At 33.3% G+C, this 17,140-nt stretch overlaps 3 protein-coding genes across 5 annotated transcripts; 1 reads left to right on the forward strand and 2 right to left on the reverse strand.

Moving 5' to 3' along the window:
* The first annotated feature begins 731 nt into the window (after positions 1-731).
* LOC106775102 (glucan endo-1,3-beta-glucosidase 5) lies at positions 732-3,436 on the forward strand. The gene is made up of 2 exons (XM_014662148.2): positions 732-1,279; positions 2,126-3,436. The coding sequence occupies exons 1-2, from the start codon at positions 936-938 to the stop codon at positions 3,237-3,239; spliced, it is 1,458 nt and encodes a 485-aa protein (XP_014517634.1). The 5' UTR covers positions 732-935; the 3' UTR covers positions 3,240-3,436.
* A 122-nt stretch (positions 3,437-3,558) lies between these two features.
* LOC106775376 (uncharacterized protein At4g26485) lies at positions 3,559-6,640 on the reverse strand. Of its 3 annotated transcripts, XM_014662494.2 has the most exons (4): positions 6,273-6,633; positions 5,945-6,143; positions 4,241-5,287; positions 3,566-4,122 (listed from the first exon to the last, which is right to left on the reverse strand). In XM_014662494.2, exons 1-3 carry the CDS (start codon positions 6,496-6,498, stop codon positions 4,996-4,998), a joined length of 717 nt encoding a protein of 238 aa, XP_014517980.1. In that variant the 5' UTR covers positions 6,499-6,633; the 3' UTR covers positions 3,566-4,122; positions 4,241-4,995. The 3 variants fall into 3 exon arrangements, with proteins under 3 accessions (XP_022642461.1, XP_014517979.1, XP_014517980.1); XM_022786740.1 differs by having other exon boundaries at positions 3,559-4,115; positions 5,945-6,640; XM_014662493.2 differs by having other exon boundaries at positions 3,560-4,122; positions 5,945-6,640.
* Positions 6,641-7,486: 846 nt separating this feature from the next.
* On the reverse strand, positions 7,487-14,647 carry LOC106775356 (DNA-directed RNA polymerases IV and V subunit 4). Its single transcript, XM_014662467.2, has 11 exons — positions 14,545-14,647; positions 14,273-14,337; positions 13,255-13,332; positions 13,084-13,143; positions 12,825-12,908; positions 12,512-12,623; positions 12,331-12,408; positions 12,127-12,160; positions 11,972-12,040; positions 7,826-7,925; positions 7,487-7,739 (listed from the first exon to the last, which is right to left on the reverse strand). Exons 2-10 carry the CDS (start codon positions 14,316-14,318, stop codon positions 7,851-7,853), a joined length of 636 nt encoding a protein of 211 aa, XP_014517953.1. The 5' UTR covers positions 14,319-14,337; positions 14,545-14,647; the 3' UTR covers positions 7,487-7,739; positions 7,826-7,850.
* Positions 14,648-17,140: the final 2,493 nt, after the last annotated feature.

Genomic DNA, 17,140 nt, shown 5'->3' on the forward strand with positions numbered 1-17,140 from the left:
TTTATAAATAATAAAATAATTTAAATATATAAATTGTAAATAAAATAAAATAATTTAAATATATAAGTTGTAATTTGAATAAAATCACTTGATTTATAAATTCTAAAAAAATTTAATGTGATGAAATTTAATTATTAATTTAGTAAATTGTTTAATTTTTCAAAATCAAAATTTTAAATACATAATTTAATTGAAAACAATTACTGTTAATAAAACTGACACATGATATTTTATATTTTAAGAAAATTAATAATAATTAAAAATTTTATAAATAAACTGGTAACATGTATGACATAACGTCAACATCAACTTAAAAAACAAAATTAGAACGTTTTAAAAATTTAAAAAACTAAATTAAATAAAAAATAGAAAATAAAAAAATTATATCAACCAAACAAATATACTACAACTAAAGATATAATCAAACTTTAAAAAATTGGATAATGATATTTAGACAACATTTTTTTGACAACATTTAAATATTGATTACATATCAATCTGTAATTGATAAAAAATTATTCTACACATGTTCAAATATTATAAAAAAAATGTTGTCTAAATATCATTATGCTAATTAGGTTAATTGATTAATTACCTTTCCGTGTAGAAATGATATAGGGCCAAAATCTGCGGCCGACATGGCAGAAAAAACAAAGAGAGAGAGTAAGGGCATTATGGTAATTCCGTCCAACCTTCTTAATAATAAAACCGAGCTGCTAGCATTAGCAGCCCATTACTAACTACACTCTGTCTTGAGCTTTACTCAAATGACTAACATCAACAAGAACAACAGTGATGATGCAACATTAACTCATTGATTGCTCTTGTTTTTCTTCATTGTTCTTCATCCTCCAACTCCACTCACACCAACCTCTTTCTCTTCCCTTAGGTAAAGTGTGTCTTTCACTTTGTTTGGGATCAGCATTTTCAGTGGCATGTTGGAGCCAAGATTCAGTGGTGTCCTTTTCCTGTGGCTTCTGTTTGGGACTTTGATTCCAATGGTGGAATCAGCCATAGGGTTCAACTGGGGTACCATTTCTTCCCACAGGCTGAAGCCAACCACTGTGGTTGATCTGCTGAGGGACAACAAGATCTCAAAAGTGAAGCTTTTTGAGGCAGACTCTGATGTCTTGAGGGCTCTCATGGGGAGTGGCATTCAGGTGATGGTGGGGATCCCCAATGAGATGCTGCCCCTCTTGAGTTCCTCCTCTGCTGCTGCTGATTTGTGGGTTAGACAGAATGTTTCTGCTTATGTGGGTAGAGGGGGTGCTGATATCAGGTGCAAATCTAATCTTTTTCTGTTTCAAAATATGATCTTTTTGTTTGTTTGTTACCTTGAGAATGTCTGAGATTTACTTTCAAGTGGTGATTGTTTAAACGGGAATAATCCAATATTATATTTTGATAAAACAAATGCTAACAAGGAATGTTTTCTGTTGACTATTATATCTTGCAAAGAGATAGTGGCTGTATTCAGTGCCTAGTAGACTAGTCTTCCTCACTTTATAATACATGGCCACTATTGATTTGTTTTTAACAAGTCTTATTCAAACAAGAATTAATTATAATATATTCATAGAGTACGAAACCTTTATAGTGTTATCAAAATTGTTGGTGTTTTTGATAATATATTCAAAGTCATATCTATGTGGTTCTCAATTGATTCACAATTTAATTACATCAAAATTAAACTCTTGTTCAAAGATTTTTTTTTTCTTGACATTGAGGGTGACATAAAGGCAACATTGGAGGTAGTATAGAGAGATCTTATGCTAAATAATAATTTTGAACCTTTCGTTTTTAATTTGTGTAATTCAAAGAGTCAACCTCGCATAGTGGGATAAAACTTTGTTGTTGTCATTGTTGGTTGGACAGTATACCTCCATTTTGGGATGTATGAGGTGGAAGGAAGACAGGGATAAAGAAATAAAGTTGAAAGAGAAAGTAACAAATCTGATAAGTGATACAATTAGAAAGGAAGAGAGAAAGAAAGAAAACGAGGAGAGGAGGGAAAATATGATGAAAGAAAAACCGAGTATGTTTATTACTGCACTTCTTTTTGCCACTGCTTCCATATGCCAATAGATTTGTAGTAGCTTTTCAACATTTGTACCTTGTATTACAGGTACGTTGCTGTTGGAAACGAGCCTTTCCTTTCAGGTTATAATGGTCAATATCAGAACTTAGTCATGCCCGCAATACTCAATATACAACAGTCTTTAGTCAAGGCAAATCTTGGTGGTTATGTAAAACTAGTTGTCCCTTGCAATGCAGATGCCTATGAGTCCTCATCACTTCCTTCCCAAGGGGCATTCCGGCCTGAACTGACCCAAATCATGACTCAACTTGTTCAGTTCCTCAACTCAAATGGTTCCCCATTTGTTGTTAATATCTACCCCTTTCTTAGTCTTTATGGCAATGAAGATTTCCCACAAGAGTATGCATTTTTTGAGGGAACTACTCATGCTGTCCAAGATGGTTCCAATGTGTACACCAATGCATTTGATGGAAACTATGACACTTTAGTTGCGGCCCTTATTAAACTTGGATATGGTCAGATGCCTATAGTTATTGGAGAAATCGGTTGGCCCTCTGATGGAGCAATTGGTGCAAATACCACTGCTGCAAAGGTTTTCAATCAAGGCTTTATCAATCACATTGCAAGTAACAAAGGGACCCCCTTGAGACCAAATGCTCCACCTATGGATGCTTATCTGTTCAGTCTGTTTGATGAAGGAGCTAAGAGCACACTTCCTGGAAACTTTGAAAGACACTGGGGGATATTCTCTTTTGATGGACAGGCAAAGTATCCACTAAACCTTTTACTTGGAAACAAGGAATTGAAAAATGCAAGGAATGTTGAATATCTTCCATCTAGATGGTGTGTAGCAAACCCCTCCGGTGATTTGACAAATGTAGTAAACCATATGAGACTAGCCTGTAGTGTTGCAGACTGCACTACCCTTAACTACGGTGGTTCATGTAATGAGATTGGTGAGAAGGGAAATGTATCATATGCTTTTAATAGTTACTATCAGCTACAAATGCAAGATTCACGTAGCTGCGATTTTGATGGGCTTGGTATCGTTACTTTCCTAGATCCTTCAATTGGTGATTGTCGTTTTCTTGTAGGAGTTACAGATAAAGGCACGGATTCATCTTCGTCTCAAACAACATATCAGTGGTGGATTCTGTTCTTAGTTCTTATTTTACAAGGGACTTTTATGCTTCCAATATGACTTAGGTTTCATTAGTGGGTTTTTGATGGTTCCCTCTTCAGAGAATGTTTAGAACTAGAATAGCTGATATACCTATTTAACCTAAGAAATATTCAAAAGATTCATGGTTTGTAGCCAGCATATGATTAAGTCATTGTATCATATCAGAGACGGTATAAACACTATCACTTTATATTGAATATTATACATATTTTATATATGTTCTGCTGATTCCTATTAATGGATCATAATATAATTTTTATTAACTCACCTCTGCTGGAAGGGCAGGAACATGCATTACGGTTTACATTTCTGGCAGAAGCACTGAATTCAAGTGTTTTTTAGATATAGTATCTATCTACCATTAAATTGTTTAATTATAGGATACTTAAATTCATCAATCTAGGGATGGATACGCTTTTACCTTTTCCCTTTACATACTTTCTAGCTTTGGAGTCATATCCATCAATTTATTTCAGTTTAAAGGAAGTAGTAGTGTACTAGTGTCAATAAGTTATACCACGAAATCATTCTACAACGCATAGCAAGGGATCGTAAGACCATCAGTACCCTTTTGAAAATTCCATGGGTGTATGATGAAGATATCTGTTAATGATTACTGAGTTGAATTTTCTCGAGATCATATAGAAGAGGGAAATTTTGATTACATTAACTTACAAACCAGTAGCACCGTAACTTCTAGCAGAGTACATATTTAATTTTTTGCATTCCAGGATAAATATTTATTGCATTACATTATTTATGCATCTGAGTGGAAGAGAAGCATATATCGAAGGTCTGCTTCAACGTTGTGATGGCTAAGTTTAAGAGCAGCATCCATCTCCACAACAGACGTTCCCACATCTGATCATTGGCTTCCATATGAACCAGCAGCACCTACAACCTTCACAGAAAAGTGTAATAGCAGTTGCTTACTTTTAGTTTGCTTGAATCTTAGGTGGTATTATACTAAATTGGTAATAAGAAAAGAGTGCTAAAGCATAAGTTTTTGTTGATTTTACCTTGAGGATAATAAATGATATGCTTAGAAGTTGGGGGATGACCCTTTGGATTGTCTGCAGTGGCTGAAACGACTATGAATGTCACCAGTAAGAGCCATGAAACGGCAATGACAAAAGCTGCTTTTCTCACCATTTTTTCTACCTTGCTGATACATTCATTCTATATGCAAACCTAATTTATAGCAAGTTCACTTTGGACAGTACTATGAGCAAAACGCGGCGGATTCTACAACTTGTCTCTTGATATTTAACCATTGATGCCTATCTCTAACTTGAATGTGGGCACTGTTTGTCTGTTACACACACTAGTCCTCAACTTTTATATGCTCGCCAAGTTTGACTATCACCGTATTTAAACCAACTTGCTAGCTCAAAAACCTTCACTACTGATGATTGAAACTTTGTTTTTTTCGCATGGCTTATTCATCGTATATATATGCAAGTAACTTGTTTAACATAAGATGGAAGTTAAAAATTCTATTTTTTTTTTTTGCTTAGGCTGAAGATTTTGCAATAACCAACAATAGTTTGAATTTGAAATGAAAAGCAGACATATACAGAGTCAATTTCAACAATTTTACTTGGAGTTGATTTAGCACATAACCCAAATGTTCTTATTCTCTGGGTTGTTTACAATACTCTGGCTTGATCCATATATTTACAGAAGATGCAAATCCAAGATTGGCATCTTGTTACTAGTTTAGGTAAATGAAAATTACTCTTACAAATAAACGCATTTGAAATATCAGTTATTATTAGTGAGTGTTAGATGTTAGGAGCTTGAACTTGTAAGTACTAGCTTCCCCAACAGGGAAAGATGCATCAGATAATTTTCCATGGGCTCTCTTGTTGTCATAACCAGCATACTCATCCTTTAAGAATGGCTCAACGTGTAGCAAGGTCAACCCTTTCTTTTCTGCCTTCTTCACCAGATCCCATTTGTTGTATGGATCTCCCTCTTTCTGTGTAACATGAATCTCTCCATCGTCCTTCTTTAATAGGGCCTTGGCATTTGCCAAAAAACCCTTCAGCAACCTTTTGTTCAACCTGTATAGTAAGTAACCATGTCCATTCTCAATAAATGAAAAACATATTCTACTTAAAGCAAACCAAGTCGCTTGCATGTCTCCATTGTCCTTGCCACGGTGTACTATACAAGAAACAAACTATACGCTGCAATGAATGAATAATTATGAAAAGAGTAGAAAGATGTTCCAAATTCTAAGTCCTGGGTAACAAAACTATGGAATGGGATAAATATAAATAATTGAAAAAAAAAGGCAACTTTCAACATTTTAGGAAAATAGATTACTATCTCTCTGATTTCACTTGTTTCTTCAATAAGATAAAAAATTAATTTTTTTTTTCAAGTTCAGTCTTGAGCCCAAGTGTGACTACTAGTCAAAGCTCCGAGTCAATTACCAAAACAGCTGCATGGCTGGAAGTTACTGCTAGCAATGACAGTAAGTTGATGCTCAAACTCTTTTGTCTCTTTTACAGTCATAGAATGAAATTATTGATGAACAAAACCAAATATTTGAAAGTAATACCAATAAAACATCAATCAAGCCTGCATGTAGAAGGGATGATCACTAACAAAATCTAATAACTAATAAGAAAAAACAAAAAAAGTTTAACTAACAAAAGGAAAAGAAAGCATACAAATTAGAGATATGAAAAAGTTGTCGAGAAAGGAAACATAACTGGATCTGGGAGTGGCTATTCTCTGGGTATATAAAGCCAACATGTGGGAAGTTATACACAATGCGATCGAACCTCTGAGTCTTGAGAAAAAAATGATTACTCATTTCCTTGGCATCAACCCCGTGAAAAACACGGCAACCTCTTTCTTCAAGTTCCAGCACATTGCTGACTCCATTGCAGTACTTCTTCCCAATGTCACCTGCAAAAACAAAAACAAAAACAAAAAGATTATGAAAAGGGTGTGATGGAAAGGATCCAAGATTAAATCTTTCCACTTCCATGGGTGAAAAGAGAGGCAAAAGTGAAAAGCTTGTTAGATGGGGTTGACCATGGGAATCAAGGGAAGTGGCAACGAGGTTGTGGGCAGAACCAAAAGCCCTGGCCAAACAAAGGGAAAAAGAAAAGTCACCCTCCCCAACAAGGAGAATCTTATGCTTTGATGAGTAATGCTTTTTCCATTTCTCTGTCTTGGCTGATTCTTCATCCTTTACCCCTGATTCTTGATCACAATCATCAGTACAAAGATTATCATCATTGTTATTTCTTGTATCCATCCACTTTGAAGAATGTTATTTCAGTGGTCCTTGTTGTACTAGACTTTCACTGCCAAACCATTCACCAATAATTCACCTATAGGTCAAATTTCTTGCACTCCTTTTCTTTTTCCTTCTCTGCATAATAACTAATTCTGCACAAATATTATAAATGAGTATAAACAAATATATATAAATAAGTATAAACATTATTTTACAAGTACAATTTTATAAGTTTCGTTAAAATGTGATTTATTGGATTGAAATGTGATTATTTATTGAATCATCGTTGAATTATTATTAATATTTAGTTCTAGACATAAGTAACTTAGAAATCTTACATTGATTAAATATAAAATAAATTTAAAATATATAAATAAGTATAAACAGTCTAATTTTATAAAATTGAATTACCGATAAAATTCACTTTTTACTATTATTACACATGTGTAAAATAACTATAATATAACATTTTAAAGGTTAAAATATGTTTTTATTTTTAATTTAATTTTAGTTCCAGGTTAAAATGTTTTATTTTCTTCGTTTTCTATTTTTAAAATATATTATTCTATATAAAGATACCATATTAAAAAAAGATAAATTAGAAAGATTTTAACAACTAGAAAATCATATTTTTCCTTTCTTAAATAGTTTTATTAAAATTAATGAAAGTCATTGTAAATAGAATTTTAAGGTTACAAAATAATCTCAAATGGAGTTGATTAGGAAAAGTTCCTTCCTATATCTCAAGTAGAGCTGTGATAAATAGATAACTATTGCTTTAAAACATTTGTTCCAACAAATAATTAAAAAGTATTATTGTCATAAAGAGAAAAATCTACTTTCCGGTTCTATCATCATTGGTTCTAACCAACAAAATATTGAGATTCTCTCTATATCTGTCCCGAATCGAGCTTATTTGTAATAATTTGGTTCAAATAGTTTTAGAATTAATTATCAATATCCTTTAATTTCCTTCTAGAAATTATTTCATGCAGATAATTATAGTTTCTGTATAAACTTTCCTAATCTGTAGGCTCTTTTTGTCAAACCATAGGCATATACAAGATCCATCCATGGTCTTGTCAATGCAAAACCATCAAATTGTCATGCACAAGTTCTACAGTAGACATCTTTACAGCCAAGTAGGAAATATGACTAGAAACTGAAAATCAACATAAACATGGATTCATTGAAGTTTTACACAAGGTGTAAAGTTTGAAAACTGTTCCATGTGCTACATATCTCCTACACGCCAAAACCTGTCATAAAATATAATAATGTGTATGAGAAGTATACCACTTACAAAGAAAGGTTCTGCATCAGTGCATAAAACAAGAATACTCACCCATAAGTTCTTTCATTATTAGGCTCTACATTGGCTGTCTAAGCTTCGCGAGCTCAATCAATGAATCTTTAAGAACTTTCTTGTCAACGTTTCTCTTACCCTGAAAAACATACATACATAATATGAGATGGCATTTTCATTCATACCCAGTTGACATATTATTCGTTACAAGAAGTACAGACAACGCACTCTCTAATTCACCCTGTTGAACACTCTTATCTGGTTGAAATTTAATAAAAAATAATGTATTACTAGCAATTTTCGCTTGGTCATCAATGTAGCTTTGGATTAATAATCAGACAATTAGTCAGTCAGTGACATTCTAACAATGAGCTAAGAAAACAGCCAAACTCCATACATGACTTACTACGTGTATTTAGTTAAACTATCATCAATGTAAGCAATATCAAAATGACACCCACCCTATTCCAAGATTGTTAATATATTACGACTACAGTTTCTTATACAAGGAAGACATTTTTTTTCTTAATAAACACTTACCCATTGTGAATAATGGAGAAGATTGGAAAAAATCTCCCTTGTGTATTTTGCATACACATAGAGTAGTTTATTTATACGGTAAGATATGGGCCAAGGCCTTTAATACAGAATGGGCTGAGCCCAATTAACATAAACACACATCTTAACATCTAACACTCTCCCTTAAGCTAGAGCATATAAATCATATGTTCCAAACTTGTTATAAAGATAGTCAATTCTAGGTCCTTGTAAGGACTTATTGAATATGTCTGCCAACTGGTTACTTGAGTTAACGAACTCAGTCTTGATATCTCCGGATATGATTTTTTCTCAAATAAAATGACAATCAACTTCAATATGCTTGGTTATCTCATGGAAGACAGGGTTAGAGCTAATATGGAGAACAACTTGATTATCACATATAAGTGTCATGTGAGCGACATTTCCAAATTTCAATTCACTAAGTAATTGTTTAAGCCACACAAGCTCGCAAGTAGCTGATGCCATAGCTCTATATTCTGCTTCTATGCTGGACCTTGCCACAACACTTTACTTCTTACTTTTCCAAGATATCAAGTTGCCACCAATAGAGACACAATATCCAGAAGTAGACCTCCTATCAGAAGGGGAACCAACCCAATCAACATCTGAATAACAAATGATTTTTGTATCGTTGTTAGGACCATATAGCAAACCTTTTCCAAGTGATCCTTTAATATACTTCAGTATGTGAACAACTGCATCCGAATGGTCTTCACATGGGGAGTTTAGGAATTGACTCACCATGCTAACTGCGAAGGAAATGTTAGGACGCGTAACAGTAAGATAGTTTAATTTACCAACTAATCTTCTGTACTGTTCAGGATCTGAGAAAGGCTCCCCCTGATTTGGTAGGGGTTTGATGTTAGGATCCATAGGTGTCTCAACAGATTTAAAGTTCATTAACTTTGCTTCCTCCAAGATGTCTAACGCATGCTTCCTTTGAGATATGACAATATCAGTGTTGGATTGTGCTACTTCAATACCCAAAAACTACCAGAGTTTGCCAAGATCTTTGGTATGAAAATGGTGACAAAGGTGTTGTTTCATCTGAGAGATGCCAAGATAGTCACTTCCTGTGAGAACAACGTCATCGGCATACAGTATTAAGTAGATACATCCAACACTTGAGTGGTGATAGAACACTGAACGATCCGCTTCACTGTGAGACATACCAAATTGTTGAACAACACGGCTGAATTTACCAAACCAGACCTGAGGAGACTGCTTTAGGCCATATAAAGATTTGCGAAGACGACATACCAATCCAGATGACTCCCCCTGAGCAACAAAGCCGGGCAGTTGCTCCATATAAATTTTTTCATGCAAATCACCATTAAAGAAAACATTTTTGACATCAAGTTGGTAAAGAGGTCATTTTGAAGAGCGGCCATGGCAATGAATAGGCGAAAAGTATCACCATAATCCAAACAAAAAATCTGTGTGTAGCCTTTGGCAACCAGTCGAGCTTTTAGACGATTAATTGTACCATGACTTTCCAGATGGTAATTGGACAAGCTCCCAAGTTCCACTTTTCTGTAAAGCACTTAATTCATCCAGCATGGCTTGACGCCAGCCAAGATGAGTTAAGGCATCACCCACAGACTTGGGAATTGACACAAAAGAAATGGATGAGAGACATGTGTAAAAAGATGGAGATAATCTGTGGTAACTAAGAACAATATAATGGGTGGAAGGGTTACGGGTAGAGCATATACCCGGAGGACAATGGGCAGGTCAAACTCATTTGCTGGAGCCGGAGGAGACACAGAAGGCGGCACTGGAAGTGAGTCATGAGGGAGACGATTGCGACGACTATAAACCTGAAGGGGTGACAGTGAAGGACGATGTTGAGGTGAATGAGAGTCTAAAGAAGGAGGCAAAATGGGTGGAGCATCACGAGGAGGATCACAAAAAATAGGAATATCAACAGTAGCATGTGAAGGTTAAGAACTAGAAGATAGATGTGAAAAGTAAAAAGAAGATTCATCAAAAGTAACATCAACAGAGATAAACTGACGATTGAGGGAAGGGGAAAAACACTTATAGCCCTTTTGTGACTGTGGAAATCCTAAGAAGACACATTTGTGAGATCTAGGAGATAACTTATCAAGACCAGGACTAAAATCATGAACAAAACATGTAGACCCAAAAACTCTAAGAGGTAATGGATGTAGAGGGTCTTGAGGAAATAAGATATAATGAGGGATTTTGTTATCTAGGACTGAAGATGGCATGCGGTTTATAAGATAACATGCAGTGAGAACTGCATCACCCCAAAAACACGAGGGTACTTGACCATGAATTAGAAGTGTACGAGTTGTTTCAATAAGGTGTTTATTGTTGCGCTCAACCACCCCATTTTGTTGAGGGGTATAAGCACATGAGGTCTGGTGAAGAATGCCATGAGAAACCATAAAATGTTTAAACGGTTGAAAAAGGTATTCACGGCCATTATCACTACGTAAAGTTCGAATAGACACCCCAAACTCTGCTTTATTTCATTGAAAAATGATTGGAAAATAGGAAACAACTCAGAACGATTCTTCATTAAAAACAACCAAGTACATCTGGAATAGTCATCAATAAAGGTAACAAAATACTGAAAACCTAAAGTGAGTCAGACCAACAAAAGGTGTACCTATACGTGCAACAAATGCAGATGTAGTGGAACTAGAGTGCTGACGATCCTCATACCATTTGAGAAATTCGTGAAAGATTGTAGGGTTTTCTACGGTATTGGATGAAGTAGGATGGTCTGCAGACGGTGATTGGGGAGTTGGATCAGAAGTAGCCATTGCTATAGGTCGAGGAGGACGTCCATAAAGCGCATAACATCTATCAATTTTGTGGCCTAACTTGCCACAGTGGTCACATTTTGGACGTCCTTCACCCGGCTTGCGAGACCGACTTCGACCATCACGTTGGGCAACCATAACTAAGGAATCATCAGTATGAGGAGATGTCTCAGTGACTGGTTTGCTCGGTATACGCAAAAGAACAAAACAAGTAGAAGTAAAGTTGGGTATAACAGGAGAACCCAAAATCTGATCACGAACATGGGAGGAATCATCAGAGAGTCCGTATAATGCCAACAACATGAAGAACTTTGATCGTTGTTCCAATTCTTCAGCAGGAGTGGAAGCAGGAGGTAATAGCTCATTAAAATCATGAAGGAGGGCATGAACTTTACCCAAATATTCTACCACGAGACCAGGACTGCGCGGACCAATAACAGTGAATAGGTCTTGACAAACACCATAAAGACGCTGAGTATCATTTGTGTATAACAACTTCGCTTGTGCCCATACTTCTGAACATGTTTCATATGATCGAAACATTTGTTTCAGTGAGGAGTGAATGGTGGACTTTATAACAATGCATAACTGCGCATCAATTTTCATCCAGCGTGAAGTGTCATATGTGGTAGCAGTAGTCACATTTTGAGTAAGGTGATCTACGTACCCCTGACTCTTCAACCAAAGTTTGATGTCAAACGCCCATGTTGCATAATTTGTGCCATCTAACTTGTCAATGGACAAGTGTACATTCACATAATAGTGAAAAAACCTTAGCCTACTTCCATTAATGATTTTAATAAAAGGAACATAAAATGTTTCACCATACCTTCAATGTTGGGAGAAGAGCAAAAACTTCATCAGCAGACTCTGGACATACATTACCAATCACACATATCTGCAGTGGGTAATGATGTCAACTTGTCAAGAAAGCTACATAACACACAAGAACAATAGAAATTGTAATAATGCTCTATATCATACCTCACAGTCATTGAGACCATTATTTGCAAGAGGTCTGATATTTGAGTCAAGAGATGAACATCAACATTTGTTGAGAAAAGAGAGCATATTGACACAAAGCATAACAACAAATAATTACACATGTCCATGTCTATAAAGTAAAAAAACACCAGTCATACAACAATAGATGGATAGACAAACGCCAGAGTGAAAAATTAAGGATACTCAAGAACGTGTCTAACAGACTGTGCATTTGTGTACTTGCTAGTGCTTTTGGCATACTGCAGTCCCTTGTCAAATGACCTAAAACAGGACAAAAAAGAGATTCAGATCACTCAAATATATTTTCTACTCTAATGATCGTGATCATTTTCAATAAAAAAGAAAAAGGTTGTGTCTCCCTCACGTGGGTATTTTGATAGTTGAATCTCTAGATAACATGACCATCTGGTCTTGAATTCCTTGTAAAATATCTGCAGCCTCACAGTCCATAAGACACTTGATATTTTCTGGAAGTTCTGTACGTCAACCAAGAAATAATACGGTTGATAATAAGAGGCAAAGTATGATCTCATGCAATACAGAATAAGGTTATATGGTCGCTTAACCTAAATGGTTAAATTACAAGGCGACTGTAATACAATTACAAATCAATAGTATACTGATTTACAATAATTAACAGAAAAAACACGCAAGAGACAATGAAGACAAGCACCAACTTTGATCCACACTGCGTTCAGATGATTGCGAGTCTTTTGACTGAGAGCTCTTTCCTCCAGTTGCAACCTTATCTCCCTTTCCTCCTTTAATAAAATCACCATGAAAATAATAAAAAACAACAGTCCACTAAAAAGGAACATGATTAAGAGATCAAAAGAATAACCAGCAATCAATTTAAAGATCATGCTGAAGATGTGGTCAAATGCAATGTTACCAAACTGACGAATACAATAAGAACTTCAGGAATTACACCCTCACCTTTTCCACCAGATTTTAGTGAAATGGGTGAACTACCACTTATTCCAGATTCATATGGACCTATAATAGAAAATCAAGCAATAATTTCAGTAAGGTGATTGTACAAAGAAGCTTTAGTATTTCCATACTTCACTGAAAAGCAGTACTACGATGTATAATAATGAAGCTAACCATCTTTAGAAAACTGAACCCTCCTCCCTTTCGCTGATTTTGTCGCACTGTCCTCTTTCCCTTTCATGGATCCTAGTCCTACCAGGGACAAAGCAGAAAAAAAAAATTGATTAGTTAAATGCTTAAATCACAAACGGGTTTAAAATACTACCACCCATCATGTGTTCCTGGTTAATGAAGGCAAAAGGAAAACAAATGTTATGTTATCCAAACAGAATCCCAAATCAATAACAATAATAAAAAGAACCAAAAATATTTAGGGTAATCTGGTTTTAAAACACGTTTTCTGTGTTCATCCTGTATCTTACGTTTTATTATAAAAACACCACCTTACTTTCATTTTGTCCTCTATTTTCAAAACAATCGTACACGAAATAATGAAATCAACTTCTTATTATTTTATTTGTCTGTTTTCACTGTTTCCTAAAAACTCTTTTAATACAGAACCAATGTGGAAACAGCAAACCATTTCTGTAATTAAACAAAAAATGGACACAACCCTTTTTTCCAAACCATATATGAACCCTAAGATATAAGGGCAAAAAACAGCATATGCAAAATCAAAGAATAAAGACATCAACGAAAGAAGTGGGAGCAAACCCAAATTCTGCATCTGACAATTCACGTATTAGAACCTCACTCATCTCTCCCAAATAAGGTAAATGTAAGTATGATTGTAAGCTCTTTAAACTCCACCCCTCCCCTTAAATTTTAAATTAAAAAAAAAAAAACAAAAAAGAGTGTGGGCGCAAATGCATTTCAATCAGAAAATCAGTTCCACCATATGATATCTGACAACCGAGTAAACATCATAATTTCCCATGAGACCAGCAGCATCAACATCGGTCCTAGGTGTCAAAAGACTCAAAACCCGACCTTATATTTGTGCATGTTGACCCAATACACCAGTCAGAAAATTCAAAGCACAGAGAGAAAACCAAATACTCAGAAGACAAAAAGAGAAAAAAAAAATTGAGGGTAAAACCGAAAACAATGGAATGTCCAATCCAACACATACCCCCTTTGCTTAATAGAGAACCGCCCTTTCCTCCTTTCTCCGACATCGCAAAAACTCGCTTCACCCTACAAAATTTCAAACAGAGAGCAATGCAGGTAAAACAAACAACCTAATGATCGCAAAAGCAAGTGGTGTTGGAGGGTTCAGAGTGTAAGTGGAAAAGTGATTGAGTTCAGATTTTGAAAAAGAAAGGATTTTGGTAGCATGTGAGACAGTTTTACTGAGAATGTAAACATGGGTTAGTCAGGAACAGTATGCTAAGCTTCGCTTACCACAGAATGAGCAAAGATGCTGGAAAGAAGAAATGGGAACAGGGGATGAAGAAGAAGAAGAAAATGAGAATGTGTTGAGAAGTGAGAGTCTCAAACAGCACAATGTCTTATAGAAAGATATGTAGGCTTTTACAGTCCCAGGTGGCACTATTTTTATATGAATTACTAGAAACATATTCTATGTATCCACTTGATAAGAAAATATTAAAAAGTAAAAAATATTTTAAAATAATTATTAAATAAAAATATCATTAAATATATAAAAATTAATTATTAACTAAATATTTTTTATTATTTTATTATTTATAATATTTTTATTGTAAATTGTGAATTAAAATGAAAAATTAATTAAAAAACTTAAATGATAAAATAAATTTATTAATAAAAATAAAACTGATAAATAATTGCATATATTAAAATCATTTTATTACTAGCTTCAGATAAATTTATCTCCAACTATGTTCATTTAAATAATTATTATTCGGACTAATTTAGAATTTTCCATTCCTTATCATATAAAATAAAAAATATTAAATAAATTTAATTTTAATTTACATTCTTAATTAGAGTAAAATTATGTTGAATTAAATCGTTATGAAAAAGTTAAAAAAATACTTTTTTTTATAAATTATATAATATTTAAAAAATATTATAAATGTAAAACTAGTTTTATATTAAACATAGGAAAGAGTTTTGTAATATGTTTGTTGGTTTAAACCATTTAGTTGTCTCTATTTTTGGGAGGTTTTCCCATTTTGATTCCCGTCTTATTAGAATCTTCAATTGAGCACTTAGAATCTCCAATTGAGTCGCTATAGGTGCTAATTTCAATTAATTAAGCCTCTACCGTTAAATTTAGTTAACGGGGTTAACTTTTTTGCACAGCAACTCTAATTCATGTCACGTTTCAACTCTAAATACGTCAGGTTTATAGAAATTAACAGGTCATCCTCCCCAGCTGTGCAAAAAAGTTAATCGTTAACTAAATTTAATGACAGGGACTTAATTGATTGAAATTAGCACTTATAGGGACTCAAGTGAAGATTCGAATAAGAATGAGATCAAAATGGGAAAACCTCCCGAAAATAATGATAACTAAATGGTTTAAACCTATATTTGTTCCATAAAATTCTTTTATTTTATTGGTTTGCAACATTTAATATATTTTTTTATCATTATTTTTCTTTTCTTATTAAAAGGTTACACTATTATTTGGATAATAATTTCACATAATATGTTATTTGGACTAAAAAATAGTTTAAATATGAATTATTTAATAAAAAAATGAATTTTGACCTAAAAGAGAAAGCATGATTAAATGTGTTTTTTATCTTTTAAATTAAAATTAGTCTATCTTTAAAATTTTGGACTAATTTAATCTTTTACTTTTAACAATATGTGAATTTAATAATTTAAATTTTGTTAAATTTATTTGTAATAACTCAAATGTATGAAATGTATTTAAAATGTAAAATAAATTTAAACAAAATTAGATTAAAATGACTAAGTTAATATATTTTTAAAAATATGAAACTAAATCAAATTAAGTTTTAAAGAGTGATTAATTATAATTTCTACATTTAAGAAACCATAAACATATTTAATCTTTATCCAAATATTTAGCATAATTACAAGAATAAATTTTTGCTCTCAATATGTTATTTTGGTTAAAAATCCGTGCTTTAGATGATATAGATTACATTACATAACATAATAGCGTAACATATAATTTTATCTACTATATAATATATATATAATCTACTGAATATTGGATGGAGTGCATTAGAGGAGTCTTAGCATAAAATACTACAACCTTAACTGATTACAATTTTATTTTATTTTAAGTAAGTTAAATTTTACTCCAATTTTTAATTTTTTTTCATGTTCTTGTTAGAGGACCTTTTCATGTTTTTTAACCTGACTTGTCAGTATGTTTAGGTAGTTTATCCTAATTTTATGTGTACAAGTAGGGTATTATTTGAGAGTTAGGGTTATTAGAAGTTTAGTTGAGTTAAAAACTCAATTAAAGTGAGAGAAACTAACCTATTTTCTACTTTTGTTGAAAAATAAATGTTTTCAAGTGAATGAACATTAAAATTTATACTTGAATTAGGTATATTAATTTGATTACAATGATTCATTAATACATTTTAGAATTGAAATGAACATATTGGGGTTAATATAAGTTGATTTTAGAAAAAAAAATTAATAGATTTGAGATTTTAAAATGAGAACATGCATGTAAGACTCAATTAAGTTAGAACAAGAGTCCTAATCTAATGTTGAGACATATGAGACCTTGGAAAGTAAGGACATGTGCCATAATTTATTAAGAATTATTGACATTTTATATATGATTAAATGTAATTATTTAAATGAAAAAATACTATGAGAAGCGATTTTAGGATGCATGGAGATTCTTAACAAAATTACCTTAACTTTACTAATTAGCATAATCTTATAAAAAAAAAATATTTAAGTGATAAAAGTAATAAAAATTCTTGTATATAAATAAAGTATGGTGTGAAAAAGGATCGTATTCCATAATTATAGAAAGTTATATGATCTAGGTTTTGAGGGATAACTCTTTGTGAGT

The sequence above is a fragment of the Vigna radiata genome, chromosome 10 (genome assembly GCF_000741045.1).
Source record: "Vigna radiata var. radiata cultivar VC1973A chromosome 10, Vradiata_ver6, whole genome shotgun sequence".
Classification (NCBI taxonomy): Eukaryota; Viridiplantae; Streptophyta; class Magnoliopsida; order Fabales; family Fabaceae; genus Vigna; species Vigna radiata.

Excerpts from the sequence above, each read along its gene's own strand:
- LOC106775102 (XM_014662148.2), top strand. The coding sequence starts at position 936 with ATGTTGGAGCCAAGATTCAGTGGTGTCCTTTTCCTGTGGCTTCTGTTT. Across the intron at positions 1,280-2,125 it reads AGAGGGGGTGCTGATATCAG|GTACGTTGCTGTTGGAAACG; the intron begins GTGCAAATCTAA and ends CTTGTATTACAG.
- LOC106775356 (XM_014662467.2), bottom strand. The coding sequence starts at position 14,318 with ATGTCGGAGAAAGGAGGAAAGGGCGGTTCTCTATTAAGCAAAGGGG. Across the intron at positions 13,144-13,254 it reads GGTTCAGTTTTCTAAAGATG|GTCCATATGAATCTGGAATA; the intron begins GTTAGCTTCATT and ends TTTCTATTATAG. Across the intron at positions 12,409-12,511 it reads TCAACTATCAAAATACCCAC|GTCATTTGACAAGGGACTGC; the intron begins GTGAGGGAGACA and ends GTCCTGTTTTAG.
- LOC106775376 (XM_022786740.1), bottom strand. The coding sequence starts at position 6,498 with ATGGATACAAGAAATAACAATGATGATAATCTTTGTACTGATGATTGT. Across the intron at positions 5,288-5,944 it reads AATAGCCACTCCCAGATCCA|GTTGAACAAAAGGTTGCTGA; the intron begins GTTATGTTTCCT and ends CTTACTATACAG.